The 23,643-nt window shown below is 42.8% G+C and overlaps 1 protein-coding gene across 7 annotated transcripts in view; it reads right to left on the bottom strand.

Annotated features, from left to right (window-relative positions):
* Positions 1-22,943, bottom strand: part of ARSB (arylsulfatase B) — a 187,445-nt gene extending 164,502 nt beyond the window's left edge. For all 7 annotated transcript variants that reach the window (XM_072793968.1, XM_072793981.1, XM_072793987.1 and 4 more), the window contains exons 1-3: positions 22,589-22,943; positions 5,567-5,753; positions 1,022-1,212 (exon numbers count right to left, since the gene is read on the bottom strand). In XM_072793968.1, the coding sequence (XP_072650069.1) occupies positions 1,022-1,212; positions 5,567-5,753; positions 22,589-22,906 (696 nt within the window). In that variant the 5' untranslated portion in view covers positions 22,907-22,943. The remainder of the gene's footprint in view (positions 1-1,021; positions 1,213-5,566; positions 5,754-22,588) is intronic.
* Between the last annotated feature and the right edge of the window lie 700 nt (positions 22,944-23,643).

Here is a 23,643-nt window from a genome sequence, read left to right as displayed (position 1 = left end):
AAGCTAACTCTAGATTAACAACAGCAGCAACAACAACAACAAAATGTTTAAGGCAATTCACACTCTTTTCTATTTTACCTTGAGATAAGTCAAAAGATTTCAGTACATGACATACACAATGGCTTCAATGCAGTAAATGTGAAAAATAGGCTCATCAGTATACCATGTTTATGGAGTGAAAGACAATATTGTTAAGACATACATTCTCCCCATGTTGGTCTACAGAGGCAAGGAAATCCACATCCAAGCAGCAACTTTTTGGTAGAAATTGACCAGGTGATTCTAAAATTAACATGGGAATGCAAAATATCTAGAATAGCCAAAATAACCTAGGGAGGCCAAACACAAAGAAGACTTGTGCTAAATCCAAAGTCTGTCGATCTCTTAACAGAAAGTTTGCCATAATACAGCCTCATCTTGTACATGAGCCTATCATTTAAAAAAAGTCAATGTACTAATTGCTTACAGCACATAAAATGCACCAAAATAATAAAACTATATTTCTACTAAAACACTGTAGAAACAATATTCCTCAAAATGCAATCTGGGGACCACATGGTGTCAGAATCACCCCTAAAGAGTTTCTTTAAAATGCTGATGTATGGGGGCAGCTGGGTTGCTCCCATACATCATACACCATACATCATCCCATACATCATACATCATATATCAGTTAAGCATCTGACCCTTGACCTCAGCTCAGGTCTTGATCTCAGGGTTGTGACTTCAAGACTTGTGTTAAAAATAAATATAAATAAATAAACAAAAATCAATTAATTAATTAATTAAAATTCTGGTGTATGGATTTTCCCCAGAACTAAGGAATCAGACTTTCAGAGAGGGATTCCAGAAATTTCTACTTTTATCAAGCTTCCCCAAGCAGATACCAATATACTCCAAAATTTGAACACAACTCCCCTAGAATTTTTTTAGATCTTCTCCTAAACAAGCAGCCTTTTCCTATACTCACCTGCAGTATATCTTAACACAATTTTGATATCAATAAAAGAGAAAGGCTTACCTTCTCTGGTGGATGGTTAGATATGAGGGCTGTTGCTCTTTCAGTAAATATGTTTGTTGAATACATATTTTTATATCCTGTTGCAACTTCTTCACCATCTCGAAAATCAAGAGCACATCGTGTGACATTTAGAGCATCAATTAATGTACAGCGCTCATGGGAATAGTAATCTTCACTACCTAGGAGATATCCTACAACATGAATGGGAGATGAAAGTAGTCAGCATAGCATAAAACTTGTTAAACAAACTAATGTTTCAGCATTTAATTGCCCAGTGCAATTGATTACCCATGACAAGGCTAATCAAATGACAAGGCTAATCAGAGCACCACTTCTTAACTCTCTATATTTGCTAGCAGGAGGCATTAAAATGTTATTGTAAAAAAAAATTCAAATCCATTCCTCAGTCAAGTCTTTGGAACACAAGGCTCTGTCATGTAACTCTCAAAGTAGATGATTCTAAGTAAATCCATTTTTAAAAATCAGAGTTCAAATTCAGTAAAGGTGATAAAATCTTAATCTTTTAAAGCTATCTAATGGCAAAAATAGCACATAGTCAATGTGATTTCTCTGAGGTAATCACATAAATGAACACAGGATTCAAATAATGTTGATACCGACCTTGGGAGACTGGCTTCAAGGTTATTTATAGTAGCAGCTCTAGGAGGAATCATCTTTAGTCAGATGCTGACACCCACTGGTGGAAGACATAAACCTTACCAAAGAGGAGCTCTAGACATAATTTAACAGAGCCAGCAGATCAAACTACCGTGGGGCACTGAAAGCAGAATTGTCTACAACCCTGATCTCAGTTTTGCCCGAAATATAAATGTCATCAACTGCCTAGCCCACAATTTGAATATAAACATGAAAGGAAGTGGGTTGTCTCAGCTAAAGTGGTTTCTGCAAATGTTGTATATTTTCCTAAAATATTAAAATAAGCTGTGCTGCATATTGTATTATTCCATTTATATGTAATATCCAGAATAGGCAAATCTATAGAGACAAAAAGTTATGTTAGTGGTTACCTAGTGCTGGTGAGGTTTGGGGAAAATCAGGAGTGACTGCTAACAGAGATGGGTTTTCTTTTTGGGGTGATGAAAATATTCTACAATTGGATTGTAATGACAGTGGCACAACCCTGTGTATTTATTAAAAATCAATAATCTGTACACGTTAGTTGGGTGAGTTAGATGGTGTGTAAGTTATACCTCAATAGAGCTATTAAAAAGAAATAAGCTGTGCTGGACTCTGAACCATCTCCTAACAAATAATGTTTATTAACCTTAAAATGAGGTGGATAAAATTGGCCTAGCCCTTTCTTCAGTCCTAAGCATCCTCTATAATACCAATCAAAAGCCTTATGCAGTTTACATAAAAAATGAATTCATTTTTAATTAATTTCCTTTTCCACGATTCAATAAATTCAAAGTCCCGAATACAATGAATACCTTGGTCTAAGACCACTTTTTAAAAAATTCAATTAATTAATTTATTTTAGAGATTCAGCAAAGTGAGAGGGTGGAAGAGAATCTCAAGCAGACTACTCACTGAGTGTGGAGTTAGATGTGGGGCTTGATCTCATGACCCCTGACATCATGACCTGAGCCAAAATTAAGAGTCAGAGGCTTAACCGAATGAGCCATCCGTGTGCCCCAGATCACATTTTAAATGCTAATCTTTTCCCCTAATGTATATAACAAAAAGGGAAATCAAATATATTTGTTAATTAATATATAATAGAGAAAGAAACGTATCCATAAAAGTGATCTTATGCCTTACATGGATGATTAGAGAGGTTAGGACACTGGGGTTCTTCTGGAATTTTTAATAACTCCTGGGTGTTAAGAGCTTGAGGAAATCACTTCCGTTTATTTCTCTGTAAATGTAAATTGTTTTCCATTACTTGAGAGAGTATAAGCATAGGATATACTTGATTAAAAGAATACAAAACTGTAGGGGTGCCTGCGTGGCTCTGTAGGTTATGTGTCTGACTCTTGATCTCAGGTCAGGCCTTGATCTCAGGGTGGTGAGTTCAAGCCCCACATTGGGCTCCATGCTAGGCATGGAGGCTACTTTTTAAAAAAATTTTAATTATAAATATTTAAAAAGATATAACCACAGGAGAATTCCAGGAATAGAACTATTTATTTACATATTTAGCCAGACTGATACCAAACAACCATGTGGCAATCACATACAGCTTTTCTCAAACAGGGCTTCACAAATTTGAACTTACATGATGAGCTAAAAGAAGATGGCATCCTATGTTATATTGGGGAAAAATCAGAACATACTTTTTGAACAACTAAATCTCTGACGTTTTTGCTTAACAGTTTTATTGAGGTCTAATGCACAATACCATATAAGTTACCTACTTAAAGTGTCCAAATCAGTGGTCTTTAAGGTATTCAGAGTTGTGCAACCAGCCCCACAATCATCTGACTGCTTTTAAACAGAACATCTACGTCATAATAGTGATAACAGCTGCATGGTCATTATCCCCTCCAACTACAAGTCTATATGGGTGTGGGGTGTTCGTTCATCTCAATCCTCAGGCTTCTCAACTCTTATAAAAGGATATGATTTTCTTCTAGCCAATTGAATTTTTAAATATGTGATTTGGGTTTTAGTAAAAAAAAAAAAAAAAAAGAAAAAGAAAAGAAAATTAAAATAGCTATAGTCTATAGTCTAAAGCTGTTTTTTAACACTTGCCAGAGTACAAGTATTGATCTATCTTTCAGCAAAGGTCTAATTGAAAATTGTCAAGGGATATACAGGCTGTTTTTCCTCTAGAATTTGCAAAATGACAAAGAGCTCTTACACCCAAGTCTGACTTTAACAGTTATTTGAGGATGTGGAGGATATAGTCAGGTTCATTAAGAAAGAATGCCATGATTGCTTAGCAATGTCTGCTAGAGGACCTGGATGGGAGCGGGGCACATACAGCCTCCTGTCTGATGTCCTTGCATCTCAACTTGACACTGGACCCAACACAACATGACACAGCTGTGGGCTTCAACTGCATCGTCTGGGCCCCACATAATCACTAAAATGCACTTTGGTGCTCGCGAAAGTTATGACTTAGATGCTCTGTTAAAAAGCAATCAGAGGATTGTGGGGCTAGTTGCACAACTCTAAATGAAAAGGAATGTCTCAAGACAAATGTACAAGAAAACCACCACTTTATTACTAAAATGCTGTTTTTGAGGATGCTGTCCACCTTACCTTCTCCCAAAGGAGAAATTTCTCAAGTCTAAGAGCCAGAAAATGCTTTACCCTTCCTGAACATCTGGCTTCCATTTATCTTATAAATAATGTGACTCTTATAGCTGTCTCCTTTTTTAAAATATTTTTTTTTAAATTTGGACATGAGAATTCTCAAGTTACAGAGTTCAGTGCGAACCCCACCTACAGCCATGCAGTTTTTTCATAATTTAGTGCCATGATACAATTCCATCTTTTTCTACTCACCCTGATTTTTTATTCTATTTAAGATTTTGTTTATTTGAGAAAAAGAGAGAAAGAGAGGAAAAAGGAAAGTGAAAGAGAGAGAGTCTGAGCAGGGGGGAGGAGCAGAGGGAGAAGCAGACTCCCCACTGAGGCAGGGAGCCAGATGTGGGGCTTGATCCCAGCACCCCAAGATCATGACCTAAACCCAAAGTAGACACTTAACTGACTGAGCCACCCAGGTACCCTCTATTTATTTTTAAACTTTTTATGTTCAGCATGAGTTCCTTTTCAGATGCAGGTTGTAAATAAACGAAGAGACAAATGAGAAGTACGTAGGTAGCTAAATAGCCAGATAGCGTAGTATGAAAAGAACTCATCAGAAAGACACAGTCACTAGTAAAATAAATAGGCTGTTAATTAAGACATAATTTGTAAGAGGTTAAAAGAGGGTAAGTTTTAAAACTAACTTCAGGGTTCACATTTTTATATGACTATCAAGTCCCTAAACCATTTATTTCTTATTATTCTTCCTATTACTATTTGTTATCGACTCTCTCCTTTTATTTTTTTGACTGGTTTTCCCCAATCTAGTGATTTCAAAAACAGATCTCACAGAAGGGGAAAAGGATGCCAGTAGAAAAGAGTCTCCTCTACCATCTCCAGAAAAAAAAAAAAAAAAAAAGAAATCTGTGGGAAAGTCCATGGAGAGAAAACAATATTCTGAACCTTTGTGAAGAAAATATTCTTGTATTGAGTTTTGCCTGAAATTTCTGAAAAATCAAGCTGTATGCCCTTTTGGTAATAAGGTTCTCCACGAGTACTACAGTCTCAGATGTGAAGATAGCAAATCTTCAAAGGCCCCAACATGGCATTTAATACGCTGGCAAAGGGAAGTGCCCCCTGTGGCGCTGCCCACCGTGCGCTGAGCAGAGCCGGGCGTGGAGGTGGTCCTAGGAAGCTGCCCACAGCAGTGCTGGCTGATTCATTCTGTGTTCAAGTTTCCAGTTATTTCATTTGATTACATTGGGGTGTGTTTTATGAGACGGTTGCAGCTCGGCTAAGTTGTAAAACGAACATGTGCATTTCCATTACCAAAGTAAGTATCAAATCCTCGGCGGGTTGGAAGGCATTCTTTCCGGTACATTCCCAGGTGCCACTTTCCGACCATATGGGTAGTGTAGCCTGCTTCTTTTAGAAGCTGGGGAAGGAGTTTTTCATCCAAAGGGACGCAGCTGGGCTGACAGGGCCAGATTATTTGGTGTTGTAAACCTGTGTGGATCTTAAAGAGATAAACATGAAATTATATATAGATGATCTGAAACATCCTGAACAAGCAGATAGAGTGGTTGTTTACTTTTCTTTTAAAAGATTTTATTTATTTATTCATGAGAGACATAGAGAGAGAGGCAGAGACACAGGAGGAGGGAGAAGCAGGCTCCATGCAGGGAGCCCGACACGGGACTCGATCCTGGGACCCCGAGGTCATGCCCTGAGCTGAAGGCAGGCGCTCAACCACTGAGCCACCCAAGTGCCCTTGGTTCCTTATTTTTTTGAACACATCTGCAGACCTGACGGTTTAATTCTATTCCTGTACCAGTTTAAGGATACTTCTGAATGGCACTTTACTCACTTACCCAAATAAGGTACTGGATCATAAACAGGATTGGAAAAAATGAATAAAAGCACTCTAATAAACACTAGATATTTCAACAAATATTTATCAAGGAATTATGTTAGAAACCATTAACTTAAGATTTCACTTTCTACCTCAAAGGAAAGGAACCATAACATGATGCGTGGATCTACGAAGGAAAAAGTATTCCAAGTTTTGTGCATGTGAGAAATGAGTGTTTGGTTTGGAAGGAGCCTCTGTAACCTTTCAAGATTTGGTGATTTTTTAAAGGGTTATTAAAAATCTAATGAAAGTAATGATTTGCTTTTCTTATTCCACTTTATGGAAACCATAATTTCATGTCAGTGACGGGGAAAAAAAAGCAGCCATCTGACCCACCTGTTGGGAGTGGTTCACACAATTATGCCCAGGGTGCAAGGACCACACAACAACCGTCCTTTAAGAAATGATCCCTTGTTGCATCTGGTGTGATATTAAAATAGAATATCCACAATGAAAAGGCTATTAAAATGATCCTTCCCTTTTTTAACCACCTGTCTGAGGCCAGATGTTCTTTACAAACTTTTACCAAAATAACATATTACAACAGATTATAACAACCTAGCTATCTTCTATTAATAGAAGACACATACAAAAACACAAAACAATATTACTCTTCTCAGATAATTCTCTTATTTTGGATAATATAGTTATTTTTCATAAGTTATTTATGTTAACATGTATTGGGATTATTACTGCTGTTTTTCAATGAACAAAAGTATTTTTAAATTTCTATTTTCATTTCTGATACGATGAATTTTGAAAGGTATAACCCACAGAAACATAAGCTCTTTGGGGTCTATAATAATTTTTAAGCACATGCAGAGGACCTAAGACCAAAAAGGTTGAGAATTGATGTTATAATGTCCAATAGTGGTCCCTGCAAGGAGAGAAATAAGGCATGACAGGGAGATGGTGACAGACGTGATTTTTTTGAGAGGGTGGCAAAAGAAAGGAGCTATTTGGGCAGCAATATGAATCATGTGATAGAGTAAGAGAGCCTTGCAAAAATATGAGGCAAGGATAATCTAGGCATAAGAAATAAAAAGTGCAAAGGTGAGATGTCTGGGTGGCTCAGCAGTTGAGCGTCTGCCTTCATCTCAGGTGGTGATCCTGGGGTCCTGGGATTGGGTTCCACATCAGGCTCCCTAGAGGGAGCGTGCTTCTCCCTCTGCCTGTGTCTCTCCCTCTTTCTCCATGTCTCTCATGAATAAACAAATAAAAATGTTTAAAAAGTGCAAGGGCCCTGAGACCTGAACTTGCTGGATGAGTTTGAAGGCCAGCATGGAAGCCAGTGTGGCCCTGTCACAGCTCCTGTGCTGATGGGTGCCAAGCCACCCCCCGCTGGGACACAACCAGGACACTCCCCAGGGGCTTCTGGCCTGGCCTGCGCAGCCACTCCCTTCCTGCAAACCTCACACCTCTTCTCCTTGTCCTGGCTTAGCCAGGGAGGTACTTTCCTTTGTACGAAGTGGGGGTAGGGTGTCATATTCAACTCTGCACTGGACACAGCTTTCCCTGGAAAGGCTAGGTACTCCTGATTTTCCTAAAATAAATGGAGCCCTGGGAACACAGAAGACTGAGAGGGCCAGTTCTCAATGCAAACTGCAACTCTCTGGCCTCCATCAGCTGTCATTGTGGGTAGCCAGCAATTATTAATAAATGGTAAAAGTGTGTTTGCAAATGATTTACTGGCTTTTATCATTTAAAGCAGAATGTATAAAGCTCAGGAATTAAATCCCATCCTTGTTCTATCTCCAAAGACATACCCCACATTCAACAAGTGCCACAGTAAGAACTGTAAGCATTGTTATTAATAACATAGCAAGCCTTCCCCACTACATTTCGCTTTGCTTTCTTGAGAGATGGTGTGGCATTATAGAGAGCAAGTCTGGACCTGCCCAGCAGCTGGCTGTGGTGTATATGAACACGACATAAACTGTTTACTGGAACTACCCCTCTATAGTTCTGCTGGCACTACTGAATACTGATTAATCACTGATTTTCTCAGTTCAAAAACTGGCTTACACAGACCAGATTCACAGATTTTTATTGTGGTTAAATGCATGGCAATAAACAGATACAAAGGGAAAGACAAAAAAAAAATTTACACTCACAATCTTTTTTTTAAATTTACGATAAGCTACTATTGAATAGCTTTCTCATAAGCTTTGACATTGCCTTGAATTTTATTTTCTGTGGATCTTTCCAGCACTTTGGAGTTGCACTTGCCATTGCTTCATTTACTTGTGTCTTTCCATATGTTTTTATAAGAATCATATAAAATATCTTAAATGTGAAATTAAAATGGGATTATTTTGCAGGCGATGGATAAGTTCACTACCTTGATCGTGGTGACGGTTTCACAGGTGTATACATATCCAAACTTATCAAACTGTATACTTAAATATGCGCGCTTTATTGCATGTCAATCACATATCAATAAAGCTATTTAAAAATAAAAGTGAGTTTAAGTTTTCTATTAAGATTTCTACACCTTTGGGGAGCCTGGGTGGCTCAGTCGGTGAAACATCTGCCTTCAGCTGAGGTCATGATCCCAGAGTTCTGGAATGGAGCCGCCTACTGTGTCGGGAATCTGCTTCTCCCTCTCCCTCTGTTCCTCCCCTCCCCTGCCCCTGCTCACTTGCTCTCTCATGCTCTCTCTCTCAAATAAATAAATAAAATCTTAAAAAAAAAAAAAAAGATGTCTATGCTTTTCCTAGAAATCACTGGACACCTCCACTAAGATATGTGCCAGATGCCTTCCACTTGCCTTCCAAATGCACATTCTGCTTCTGTCCTGCTCTCTGCCCTGGGAAGCTGACCTATGGGAACCAAATCATAGGCACCTCTGCACCTTCTGGCATCTGACTGGGTTCAGCCAAGGGGGACCCCTGACAAGAAATTAGACGTAGGGAAGAGATGAGTGGCTTTGGACTGCCAGACCATGCCTTTCTCTGTGCAGACCATCCTGAAGGCAGCCTTCTCTATAATGACACTCTTCATCGCTAGGTTCTTTCTTTCCTTTTCTTCTGGTCCAGGGCCAGCGGCTCCACTGGGTTACACACTATCACTTGTGTTCCCCTTACCCCAATTCACACATTTTTGAATAGCCCCTCTATATATAAACCTCCCTAAATCATCCTAATTTGAATGTGCCATCTCCTTCCAGCTAGGGTCCTGAATAATAAGGATACTACAATATCCAGGCCGGGGCAGGAAACATTGCTCTCAAAACACACACACACACACACACACACAACCCCAAATCATAGAAGGATTCTGTTCATGGTTAACAGCTTGAAATTTACTCAATAGAAAATTAATCCCAGGTCCAAAAACTTTATAATATATACTAATTGGCAACAGTGCAGGATAAGGAAAGACACTATTTTAGGGAACCCAAAAGACCCAGTGGAAATAAATGCTATGTGCAGATTTCTTTAAACGGAAAGCTCATCCATTACATGCACAGAATTAACTCTGATAGCTAGAAAGCAGTGCCAAGGGATGCTGTGAGATTCGGTTTTCCTAGTCCATGGGCATCAAGCCAGGTGGTCAGCTGAAGCCTGTTTCTATTATCTACAATCATATGGAGCAGAGAATTTGTTCTTTTCAATTCCCGAGAATTTATTTGACAGAGCATTTTTATGGCATTACTGGGGAAGTGAAAGCCAAACTCTGGATGACAGCCAAAAACATGTTTTTAGTCTGTTCAAACACTATTTGAAGTAGGGAAGCTGTAATGTGTAGAGAAGCAGTAAACAGGCAAATGCTGAGCTGGTTCCAACCGAGCACTTTAGTGCAGAACTACAGATCCACTCCATGCTTCATGGGGCAGGATGATAAGAGGACACTAATAGGAATCAACAAAAAAAGAACTGTCCTTTTGTAATAACAACAGCATCTAAAACAATTCCATTCTAACCCCAGTCTCTGAAGTCCAGAGAGCACGAATGAATGGAGAGGACTACATAATAATATACAAGAATCCAAAGGAGTTACTCTCTACCTACCACATGTGCCTATCTCTTCTTAATTAAACCAAAGCTTCTTTCAGAAAAAGCTCCTCCTAAGATTTCACTTAACTCTCAAGGATTCCCTGCACAAAGGTAAAGGGTCTGTAAAATCAGTGAAGGACCTGGCTTGTCTCTAGATTCTTTCCATGAGATGACTGATAAGAATCCCTGTGTGTTTGGTTGCATATAAAATTGATTTGATCTATGAGTTGACATGGGAGATATTACCAGCGTAGTCTCAAGAACTTAAAAGAGAAAGGCCTATCTCTTGGAGGGAGAGGGGAGGCGGCTGGCTCCCACCGTCAGAATTGCTCACTATTCCTTTTTAAGAGGTCCAGGCAGTCTATTGATTATCTACAGGATTTGGAAGCCCAGAGCACAGCATTTCAGCTACACTGATAATAAACTCTCCCGGGGGCTGCATGGATCGTGGCCACACATACGGCAGTGAGAGCTGTTTCTGCCCTAACTTAATAGCGCTTAGATAATGTCTAGTTGAACAGAAGGAAGATTCTATCCTATCAGCTAGACCTGTGCAAGATGACCTCATCCCCTCACTGCACCCACATATTTGTACACCACCTGCTACCGTACTTTAAAATTCAGAAAAGCAGGCAGCTCCACCCTCCCACAGTCCACACCAAAGGCCTGAGAGGGAAACTTCGTGACCGGAACACAATCACAGAACAAGCCAGGGGCCTGCCAGGAGTTCAGAATTTCCAGCCTATGTCTGAGCCAGCACACTACAGGTTTTAACCACGGTCAAGTACCACTCATGCCACCTTAGGGTTTATTCCTGGAGCTGCCCCACAGAACAAATGGATAGTGGAGAATCTGCTCCCTCCCCCCATAAGCCTTCTAAAAGCCATCAGCTGCCCATGCTGTTGAAGCCAAGAGCTACAGAACACACATTATGTGTGTTAGGGGCCTGACACTGCCATCTGGCCTGGTCTCCCAGAACTCAGGCTGCAGAGCTGGCTGGTGTCGCTGACAGTTTTAAGGGTCCATTTATTTTGGTGTTGATTAGCAAAGAGTGTAAATCTCTGGCTAAGCCCACAAAGGGATGTAGTTTATAAAAAGAATAAACAAGGCAAAAACTGTATCAGTGCCTTCCTCTGTTTAAATTATAAATCCAACCCAAAGCGCAAAATGAAAAGGAAAGGAAAATCTGGATGAAAAGAAATTTTTAGTCAGGTGATATGACTAAAGAAACAAAGAGTTTAGGTTCAGAGTGATTCTTGAAATAACAAACCTCAAAAATCAATCAGCAAAACAACAACAACAAAAAAACCCATAAGTCAATGGGTCATACTTCACTCAGCCCCAAACTTACTTCTTTATTTCCTCACTTCCAATTACGTGGGAAGTAAAATATGTAAAACATGGAATTGTTTCTTTAAAATATTTTCAATGCTTGTGGGAATATGGCTTCCAGATGCCCCTTCCCTTCTGGGAAAATGCTTCTTGGCTCCGGCTGGGCTTAGGGTAGATATCTGGCTTCAGTGAAAACAAAAGACCCATCAGATCAAGTCATCCTCGTGGCTCCCTGCACTAGAGCCCTGAGGTGTTTTAACAGTGGGCCTTCTTATCAGTCACTATGGACCCAACACAGCCTTTGTTCCTCTGCCTAAGGAAGCATGGAAAGAGAGGCTAACCAGTACTTTCTCTTCAGAAGTGCCTGTGGCCCCTAGACTGTGTGCTCCACTAACGTCACTCCTTGGATGCCACCACCAGAGGGTCCCATGAACACTCCCAGTGTGTGACCTACTTCTTGCCCCAATCACTCTACCTACTTCTTCGAGCTCTTCACTCTTCTTTGCCCCACTTCCAGTCTTAGAGTCCAGCGAGAGGTGACCAGGGGCAGGAGCCTACTGTCCACAAGGGAGGCAACCAGGTGGGGGGCTGATAAAGGATGGGCAGGCAGGGTGCCAGGGGACTAAAGAAAAGAAGCTGGGGGGGGGGGGGCGGGCGAAAGCATCCGCAGGGGGAATTCATTGCTCTTTCCACGCCAGCATGCAATGCCCTGCTCTGCCTGTAGCCACGGGTCTCAGCTGCTCACATTCTTAAAACGAACTTGAAGCAAGTCAACAATCACCCACAATGCTGCTGCCCAGCCTCCTTCCTCTATTTCCTGCCAAGGTCTTGCGTCAGGGGTGAGTAAGGAGCCCTGAGATGTCCTGTCCATTTATCAATGTGATTAAGAAAAATGTGACTTGGGTCCCCTAAGAATGAAACCTTGGAGTCATCTTTCATCACTTGTATCGCCTGCGAAGGTTACAGAGTTCTGGTGGAGTGGTCCCCTCAGTTCCCAAGGTGAGAATGTTCCCAGCTGAGGGCCCAAGTTACTTTCCTTACTTTTTTCCTAGCAGGAAGTGTTCCCACTAAGGCCCACTGCTATTGTTACCCTTTCATCTTTTCAGTTCTCTTGAAAAGACAGCAGGAGCCCTGGCATGTCAACCATAAGCAGCAAAGACAGGGAGCTTGAGCTCTCTCAGGAAACACTCGGGAGGTAGAGTACTTGACGCATTCGTTCACTTAGTTGTTCAACTCTGACTGTTTCTCCAGGCCAGGCACAAGCAAGGCAATCCTAAGGACAAGTCAGACTTGAGAATGAACAACCACATAAAATGTGTAGTAAGAATACAGAGGTGTAACAAATATTTTGTATTGAATAAAGTCAATTTGTAAGAATAAAGAAATTTAGCATTTTCAAGTCTTATGACTAAAAACACTATACAAATTCTATTAGAAAAGCTGGCAGGTTTTCTTTTTACAGACATCTTTATTACATATTTTTATTGGAATATATGTGACATATAACACTGTGTAAATTTAAGGTGTACTGCATTTATACATTGTGACATCATTCCCATTGTAGCAGTAATTACCACCTCTTTCATGTTACATAATCATCCTTTCTTTTTAGTGCTTGGAATCATTAAGTTCTAGTCTCTCAGCAAGTTTGAGGATTACAGTACTGCTGTCTATGTTGACATTAGATCTCCGTCTTATTTACTGCTTGTTGCAAGTCTATACCTTTAAATAACATCTGTCTTATCCTCTTACCCCTGGAGGATTTTTTCTTAAGATTTTATTTATTTATTCATGAGAGACACAGAGAGAGGGGCAGAGACACAGGCAGAGGGAGAAGCAGGCTCCTTGCAGGGAGCCCGACGTGGGACTTGATCCCAGGTCCCCAGGATCACACCCTGGGCTGAAGGCAGGGGCTAAACTGCTGGGCCACCCAGGGATCCCCCTCCCCTGGAGGAATTTTAAATTAATATTTCAATCCTGAGATTTTAAACAAGGGGAAAGCGAATATAAAATCTACTTCATTGTATGCACAACATACCTCTGAAGGATACCCAGAAACTGATAAACAGGAAGGAGGGCTGAGGACCAAGATGAAAAGGTCTGTTTTTATACATACCTCTATTTAAATCTCTTATAGGTGAAACTTTGAAAGGATTTCCCAACAACAATTTTTAAAATAAACTTAACTTAAAAAAGGAGGAGAGGGGGTAAAAAATTGAATTCCAACTGGAGTAACATGTAGACAAAGAATGCCACATGGCACTTAATTGTGGTTCCTTAACGTATGTTTACTTAGAATACTGTTCAATTAGAAACGTTCAGTAGAGAGCAGCTTCCACTGTAATATCACTATGAAAACCTAAGTAAGTTGAAGTTTAATATTTTATCAGGAGCAGCCAGTATGAGTACAGGGAGACCCTGCCTCCCCCTCTGAGCTCCGAGCAGGCTTTTCATACCCTCTTACACTAGTTCCAGCCACAGAGACCTTGTCCTACTTCTTAGAAACCGCTCACTGCAGCATGGAGGGCCTGCACTTGGTTGTGCCTTCCACTGGGTTACACTCTCTTTCCCAGTATCTTTGAATGGCTGGCTCCTCTTCTTTCAGGCTTCTGTCCCTATCTCCTTCTTGGAGATAATTTCCTGAGTCACTTAGCACTCTACCCACTTAATTTTCTTCTCTACATTTAATACCAGGACATTTAAATTCACCTAGCTTACTCATCTGTTTATAGGTTTATTTCATCCCCCCTTGGTCGCTCTTGTTCACCTCACCTCCAACAGACTACAAGTACCAGGGGATCCCCAGAGTAGAGCAAATGCCGGTCTAAACAGCTGCTCAATAAATATTTGTTGAATGAAGGAATGAATGAATGCATTTTACTTAATGCTGATAGACTGAAAGCTTTCGCCTAAGATCAGGAATAAGAAAAGGATGTCTACTCTTGCTACTTCTTTTTTTTTTTTTTTTTAAGATTTATTTATTTATTTATGATAGACCGAGAGAGAGAGAGAGGCAGAGACACAGGCAGAGGAAGAAGCAGGCTCCATGCCGGAAGCCCGACGCAGTACTCGATCCCGGGACTCCAGGATCTTGCCTTGGGCCAAAGGCAGGCGCCAAACTGCTGAGCCACCCAGGGATCCCCCACTCTTGCTACTTCTAATCAACATTGTACTGTAGGTTCTAGTCAGGGCAATTACGTAAGCACTCAGAATGGAAAGCATCCAGATTGGGAAGGAAAAGGCAAAACTATTTCTATTTGCAGATGATAGGATCTTGTATATAAGAAATCCTAAAGATCACACACACACACACACACACACACACACCCCTTTAGAACTAGTAAGTTCAGCAAGGTTGCAGGATACAGATCAACTGTCAGTTGCATTTCCATATACTAGCAATAAACAATTGAAAATGAAATTAAGAAAACAATTAACAAAATCCAGAAGAATAAAAACTTAGAAATAAACATAACCAAAGAATCGCAAGACTTGTATGCTAAAAACTACAAAACATTATTGGAAAGAAATTAAAGACCTAAATTAGTAGAAACATATCTCATATTCGTAAATTAGAAGACTTATATTGTTAAGGTGGTAAAACTCCCCAAACAGATTTATAGATCAGTGCAGTTCCTATCAAAATTCCACATTTTTTTTATAGAAAATTCCTATGGAAATGAAAGGGGCCCAGAATAGCCATATCAATCTTTTTTTTTTTTTTTAAGATTTTATTTATTCATGAGAGACACAGAGAGAGAGGCAGAAACACAGGCAGAGGGAAAAGCAGGCTTTCTGAGAGGGAAGCCCAATGTGGGACTCGATTCCAGGACCCTGGGATCACGACCAGAGCCAAAGGCAGCCGCTCAACCAGAGTCACTCAAGCGCCCCAAATCAGTCTTTAAAAAGAACAAAATTGGAGAACTCATATTTTCTGATTATGAAACCTACTACAAAGCTAGAGTAATCAGGATAGTGTGGTGCTGCCATAAGGATACACATACAGATCAAAAGAATAAAATTGTTTAAGTCCAGAAATAAACCCATATACCTATGGTAACCGATTTGTGACAAGAGTGGAAAAAGCATTCGATAAGGAAAGAACAGTCTCTTCTTTTAAAAAAAAAAAAAAAAAAAAAAAAGATTTTATTTAGTTATTCATGAGAGACACGAGAGAGAGAGAGAGAGAGAGAGAGAGAGAGAGGCAGAGACACACGCAGAGGGAGAAGCAGGCTCCCGATGTGGTACTCCATCCCTGGTCTCCAGGATCACACCCCAGGCCAAAGGTGGTGCTAAACCGCTGAGCTACCCAGGCTGCCAAGAACAGCCTTTTTAACATATTGTGCTGGAACAACTGGGCATCCACATGCATCCACATACCTCAGAAAAATACAAAAATTGGGACACCTGAGTGGCTCAGCGGTTGAGCATCTGCCTTTGGCTCAGGGTGTGATCCCGGGGTCCTGGGATCAAGTTCCACATCAGGCTCCCTATGGGGAGCCTGCTTCTCCCTCTGCTTATGTGTATGCCTCTCTCTGCGTGTGTCTCATGAATAAATAAATATTTTTAAAACTACAAAAATTAACTAAAAATGGATCAAAGACCTAAATGTAAGAGCTGAAGCTATAAAACTCGTAGAAGAAAACATGGAGGTGACTCTTTATAATCTTAGTGGTTTCTTAGATATGACACCAAAAGCACAAACAGCCAAAGAAATTAAGTTGAACTACATCAAAATTTAAAAGTTTTGTGCATAAAAGGGCACTATTAAGAAAGCAAAATGAAAACCCACAGGAGAAAATATTTGCAAATTATGTATGTGAAAAGACTCTAGCATCCAGAATATATGAAGAACTCGTACAACTCAACAACAAAAAGACAACTCAATTTAAAAATGGCGAAGGGTTTGAGCAGAGATTTCTCCAAAGAAATATACAAATGAGGGGATCCCTGGGTGGCTCAGCAGTTTGGTGCCTGCCTTTGGCCCAGGGTGCGATCCTGGAGTCCCGGGATCAAGTCCCACATCAGGCTCCTGGCATGGAGCCTGCTTCTCCTTCCTCCTGTGTCTCTGCCCCTCCCCATAAATCAATCAATCAATCAATCAATCAATCAATCAATCTTTTAAAAATATATACAAATGACAAATAAGACATGAAAAGATGCTCAATGCTATTAGGGAAATGCAAATCAAAGGGACAATGAGATGCCACTCCATACCCACTGGGATGATTAGAAGGCTATAATCAAAAAGACAGTAACAAGTGCTGGCAAAGACATGGAGAAACCGGAACTCACATACGTTGGTGGGAATGGTGTATCTGCTATGGACACAGTTCGGCAGCTCCTCAAAAAATTAAACATAGAGTTGCCATTTGATCTAGCATTCTACTCCTAGGCATAAACCCAAAAGAGGTGACCAAAAAATATGTACATGGATATTCACAGCAGCATTATTCACAATAGCCAAAAGACAAAGTCTATCAACTGATGGATAAATAAAATGTTGGTATATCCATACAATAGAATATTATGTGACCATAAAATGGCTTGGTATATGTCACAATAGGGATGAAAGGATATCTATCATATAATTCCATTTATATAAAATGTCCAAAATAGGCAAATCTATAAAGGCAGAAAGTAGATTAGTGGTTGCCAGGGGCTGGGGGCAGAGGGCAATGAGGACGGACTGCTAACAGTTACGGGGTTTCTTTATGGGGTAATTGCAACGTTCTACAATTAGACAATGGCGATGGTTGCACAACTTTGCAGATATGTGAAAAACTGAAAAATTATACATTTAATATGGTGCATTTGTGGTATGTGAAATACAACTTTAAGAAGAAAATAGAGTATACAGTGCCTGGCTGGCTCAGTCAGTGGAGCATATGACCCTAGATCTTTGGGTTGTGAGTTCAAGCCCCATGCTAGGTGTAGAGATACTTAAAAATAAAGTCTTTTTAGAAAACAGAGTATAGGAAAATAGGCAATATCTTATGTTGCTGGTCGGAATGTAGATTGATACATCCCACTGAAATGCAATTTTGTAGGATTTATCAAAATTACTGGGGAACCTGGCTCAGTCTGTTAATCATCTGCCTTGGGCTCAGGTCAGGATCCCAGGGTCCTAGGATAGAGCCTGGCATTGTGCTCCCCGCTCAGTGGGGAATCTGCTTCTCCCTCTCCCTCTGCTCCTCCCCCTGCTTGTGCTCTCTCTCTTCCTCAAATAAATAAAATCTTTTTTTAAAAAATTACAAATTCACCCACCCTTAAACCTAGAAACAGTCCTTTTCTAAGAATTTATCCTGCAGATATATTCATGTGTAAAATGATAATATAGTGAAGGTACTGACTTCAGTTTTGATATATCAAAAGACTGGAAACAATCTACATGTTCATCATAATGTGACCAGTTAAATAAATTATATCCACTTAAAGTATTACACAGCCATAAAAATCAAGATGCTCTTTTAGTAATGATGTGGAATTATTTCAAATGTAAAATAAAACAAACATGTGAAGAGTATGCTATCATCCATATAAAAAGCGAGAAAAGGTATATCTATATATGTATTTGCTTGTATATGCATAAAATACTTTTTGAAAGATACATGTGCACAATTCAGATAGCACTGTTTGCCTCCAAAGATCAGGAACGGGATGCTTAAGGATCAAAACAGTGTATGTGTGCGTGTGCATATGCGCAGGGAGAGATATTCAGTAATTTTTGAGTTTTCAAACCATTATAGTTTCTATTTAAGAAGAAAAACAAAATATACATTTAAAATATTTTTAAAATAATGAATGAATGAGTCGTAGGGCCATGGTTAGGACAGTATACAGAGACCTGAATTCTAGTTCTGAACTTACCAATAACCATTTACCTCCTCTGCTGATCAGTCTCCCTATTGCCCGTTTGATCAAACTCCATGCATTTTTCACGAAAGTATGCAGGTTTAAAAAGGTTCCTATGTGAGGATTCTGAACAATTATATATCTCAATATAAAAGGCTGGGTCTTTTCCGTTTAAACAAGCTCCTGGCAGCAGAACAAGCAGCAACATTGTAAGGCACACACCATCGGGCAAGATTAATCTCTCTTCCTGCCAGTAGATGGGGTCAGTAGGTATGATAACACATATTTGCTCAGTTAGAAATCTGCTCTATGGGACACAGGGCCTTAGAGTCAAAGAAATGTAGAGCTAGAAAGAGCCTGAGAGTTCAGCCCAACTCCCATATTTTACAGATGTCAAAAATGATGTCCAGCAGGTCAGAGTCTGAAGACTGATGTGAAGACTGGAACCCACATCTCCTTATTCCCAACCAGTCGTCGTCACTAAATAATAAGCCAAAAACCTAAAACTCAGAATTTGGGGAAATTCAGTTCAATCAGTCCAAGCTTAGTTATCACTTTATACTTTTCTAATCTAAAGTTACATGACTTTGGGAAGGATGGGTCTCTAAACATTCTATCAAAGTTGATTATTAAGCTCACAGATATAAGTATTACAGTTCTTTCAAGTACCTAAATTTGAAATCATCAAATTTCCTCATTTTAGTGTCTAAATTTTTGCACAACACGTGACTCATTCAGAAATAAAACCTAGCTTTTGTCCCCCCTCTTCCCTTCTATGTGAAACCTACCCCTTCCTCCCCACTAATGCAGTCTAAAATGCTTCAGTACTTGTGGAACACAGCTGTTCTCCTTTGGTTTGTTCTCCTCTCCTTTGGTTCTGCACACCCTCAGCCACACCCAAGCACTAGCAGAGCTCAGCTGTCGATCGAGCAAAGTTTGGTATAAGCTTCAGATGGAGAAGCATTTTCCTCCCAACGTATGTATTGTACCTCAATAGCTAATGCTTTAAATGGCTCCTTTGGTTTGCGTCTGTAAGTTAAGGCCTTGGATTGGTTTGTTTGTCCTTAAAAGAAATAAAACTTTTCTGCTGATTAAAAAAAAAAAAAAAAAAAAAGATGCTTGCTAGCCTGAGGTAATTTGTAATTGGGTCTCCTGAACTCAGAATAAAACAGGAGTGAAAAGTCAAGCAAAATGTTTGGGGAGGCTAGCTTGCTCCACTGAGGGGTCTCTAAACTGTTCTGGAGTATGCGCAGCCTCTACCCTTCCTTCGCTTCTACCTACGGGCTACTCTACACACGTTGTTTCTCCAAGAAGCAATGGTGGTGAGTGGCAGAGAAGGATGTTTGGGGAACAAAAGCAGCCAATTATCAGAACAAGTTTTGTAAAGTATGGTGGTGTTTGCTTTCCTGTTCAAGTCTGTTGGAAGGGAGGAAGTTAAAAAATGAACGGCCTTCCCATTCTTCTGCAATTTTTCAATTCTCTTATTTCAGAGCAAATGCAGAACTAATTGGGGCAGATCTTGCATTCTCTTTCTTCTTTACTCAAATGCTCTCTTACTCTTAGAAAGTGTCCAGGGCGAGATCTGCCTTAGAGCATAGATTCCTGATTACACCTAACAGCCAAAGTTAGACCTGTGGAAAGTACTTAGAGCCGATGGTGAAGGGAGCCATCCTTTATCTCCAGAGCAAACCTTGGCTATAGCTCCTTCTCAGTCCTGTAGTAAAACTCTATCTTTTCTGCTCTAGAAGTCTTCAGATCACTGCGGAAATCTTTATCGCAAATAAACCTTCCCTTCTCTTGATCTCAGGACAACATGAGGTTAGGCTTGATCTGAGAGGCTACATGCACACAGACCTACTAGGGCAAGGTTCAAGCATATCTCGTGACTTGCACAGCAAGGGCTCAAAATATGCTTAATGAACAAACAATATGTATATAAGGAGGTATGCTTGGGTTCTTAAACAGTATTCATTTATTGAATTTAATATAATAGCCATAATCACATCGGGATCTTATAAAATCATCAATCTTCCTGAAAAAAAGGATACAATTTTATGGGCCTGAGATGACTTGTAGATGCAGGAGAGGCGCAGACCTAATTTTACCACTTTCTAGCTCTGTCATTCTTAACATGTAATCTAACTTCTTCAAGTTTATTTGCTCATCTGTAAAAGAGGATGAAAAGTTACATCTACCTCAGGGGTTATTTCAAGAATTTATTTTAAAAAAGGTCCAGCACTATGCAAATGTTGTTGATATTCTTATTTTAGCATACATCAAGCTCTCTACAAGTAGCATATCCCTGTTAACTACATAGAAGTTTTTAAAGGAAAGTTTTTAAAGATAATGTGATTACTTCACTCCTGTCAGATTGGCCTGTCAGATTCTTTTATCAAAAGAATAAGAAATAACAAGCGTTGGTGACAATGTGGAGAAAAGGGAACCCAGGAAACCCTCTCGCATGGCTGATAGGAATGTAAATTGGTGCAGCCACTAGGGAAAACGGTACGGAGTTTCCTCAAAGAAAATTAAAAATAGACCCACATGGGCAGCCCAGGTGGCTCAGCGGTTTAGCGCCACCTGCGGCCCAGGTGTGATCCTGGAGACCCGGGATCCAGGCCCACGTCGGGCTCCCTGCATGGAGCCTGCTTCTCCTTCTGCCTGTGTCTCTGCCTCTCTCTCTCATGAATAAATAAATAAAATCTTTAAAAAAAAAAAAAAAAAAAAAGACCCACAGGGCCCAGCAATTCCACTTCTGGATACCAGGGCTCAGCGGTTTAGCGCCACCTGCGGCCCAGGTGTGATCCTGGAGACCCGGGATCCAGGCCCACGTCGGGCTCCCTGCATGGAGCCTGCTTCTCCTTCTGCCTGTGTCTCTGCCTCTCTCTCTCATGAATAAATAAATAAAATCTTTAAAAAAAAAAAAAAAAAAAAGACCCACAGGGCCCAGCAATTCCACTTCTGGATACCAGAAGGAAAGGGCAAAGCAACCTGAGGAGAGGAAGGCAGCCCTGTGTTCTCTGCAGCATTCTTTACAGCAGCCAAGACGCAGAAGCAGCCTACGTGTCCATCCAAAGATAAAATACATAGTGGACTATTACACGGCCATAAAACAGGATGAACTCGGGATCCCTGGGTGGCGCAGTGGTTTGGCTGGCGCCTGCCTTTGACCCGGGGCGCGATCTTGGAGATCCGGGATCAAATCCCACGTCGGGCTCCCAGTGCATGGAGCCTGCTTCTCCTTCTGCCTGTCTCTGCCTTTCTCTCTCTGTGTGACTATCATAAATAAATAAAAATTAAGAAAAGAAAAAAAACAGGATGAACTCTTACCCCTGGCACGACGCGGATTGGCCCAGGGGGTACAATGCTAAGGGAACCGAGAAAGACAAAGACCCTGTGATCCCACCTATATGTGTGAACTGAAAAACAAAACAATGAACAAAGACAAGCAGATACAAGAAACAAGTCACGGAATCAGGGAACAGAGGGTTTCCAGAGGGCAGAGGCCTCGGGGGGCAGGGGAGATGGGGAAGGGTCGCGGCGCACACCTGCCGACGCAGGCCAGGTGGGTCACCGGCCACGGCGAGGCCACGGCTTCGTGCGGTGACAAACCACAGCTACACGTGGGCGGAGCCCGGATTATTTCATGATGTGTAAAACTAGAGTCACTGCGACGGACCCCTGAAGCTCCCGGGATACCACGCCCCCACCAGGCGACCCCGAGGCTCAGCAGCACAAGGTCCGGGCAGCCACGCGGGGAGGCTCACTGCAAACCCTCGGGCTGCGGGCAGGCGGGCGCACCGCAGCCCGCCCCTCCCCACCGCGCTCCTCGGGGCCTCTCCGCGGAGTCCGCCTGACCCCGGGCCCCGGACGGGCTCGCAGGCCCGGCAGCCGGCGCCGCCCCGGGAGCCCCTTCCCCCGCCGCACCTCCCGAGAGCGGGGGCGGCCCCGGAGCAGGTGGGCGGGCGGGCGGCGCTCAGGGCGCATGCGCAGAGGCGGCGGCCTGCGGCCCCGGAGCAGGTGGGGCGGGCGGGAGGCCGGCGCTCGGGGCGCATGCGTAGAGGCGGCGGCCTGCGGCCCCGGAGCAGGTGGGCGGGCGGGAGGACAGCGCTCGGGGCGCATGCGCAGAGGCGGCGGCCTGCGGCCCGGGAGGAGCGGCGGCGGCGGCCCCGCGCGGGGAGCGGCCGCCTCGCCCTGCCCGCCCCGCCCGCCCCCGGCGTCCCGGCCCCCGCGCCCTGCGGACCCGGGAGGTACCTGGTAGCGGCCGGTGAGCAGCTGGCTGCGCGAGGGCGTGCACAGCGGCTGCGTGTAGTAGTTGTCCAGGAGCACCCCGGCGGCCGCCAGCGCGTCCAGGTGCGGCGTGCGGATGCGCGAGCCGTGGAAGCCCACGTCGTGCCAGCCCAGGTCGTCCGCCAGCACGAAGACCAGGTGCGGCGGCCCGGCGGCCCGAGCGCCGGCGCCCGGCGGGGCGAGCAGCAGCAGCAGCCGCAGCAGCAGGCGGAGGACGCCGGGGAGCCGCGGCCGCCGCGGGCCGGGACCTCCGGGCAGGCTGGCCGCCCCGCGCCCGCACATCCTTCGCGGCCCGCGGCCCCGCCGCCTGTGGCGCCCGCAGCCCCCGGCGCCGCTGGTAGAATCAGGAACTGGCGGCCGGGCCTGCCCCGCCCCCGCCCGGGACTCCCCCCCGCCCCCCCGCGGCCAGCGGAGCCCGGCGCCCCCGCCCCCGCCGCCTCCGACCCGGGCCCGGCCGCTACCGGGGGAGGGGCCGGCGCCCGGTGGGCTCGGTGGGGCCGGGCCGCGTGGCACCCTCCAAGAGGAGCAGCTGCGGTCTTTGCAGTGCCTCTCTCTAGTTCACAAAGCGCTTTCTTTAAGTCTCTCCACGACCTCGGTGACTGCGAATTATAAACACTGCACCCTCCTTTCCTTTTTCTTTTACAGAATAAGGCCGTTTGTAGTTGGTTCAACCTAACCCAGACTCATGATGTTTTAAGGGCCCTGGGGGAATCCTTTCTAGCAGAAGAGACTTGTCCAAGTGGGAGGTGGATGGAGAGGCAGACTCTAGATGAGGTTTCAGATTCATTTATGAAGAGCACACACACACGTGAAGCCACTTCCTCCTCACTACCCAAGAGGGGCCAAATGCACACTCCCGACTTGCGGTGCCCCTTCGAAGGGACGGCTTTGCTTAGGCTGCCCTGAGGATTTTGGGGGGTGTTGTGTGACCACTGAGCAGCTCATTAATTAGCTCGTCCGAGTAGGAGCCCCTTCAGGGCCTGGCTCTGACGCTTAAGTAGTGAACCAGGGAACTATAG

Source organism: Canis lupus, chromosome 2 (genome assembly GCF_048164855.1).
Source record: "Canis lupus baileyi chromosome 2, mCanLup2.hap1, whole genome shotgun sequence".
NCBI lineage: Eukaryota > Metazoa > Chordata > Mammalia > Carnivora > Canidae > Canis > Canis lupus.
The sequence above is the reverse complement of the archived record's forward strand: the minus strand, read 5'-3'. Positions and strand labels throughout refer to the sequence as shown.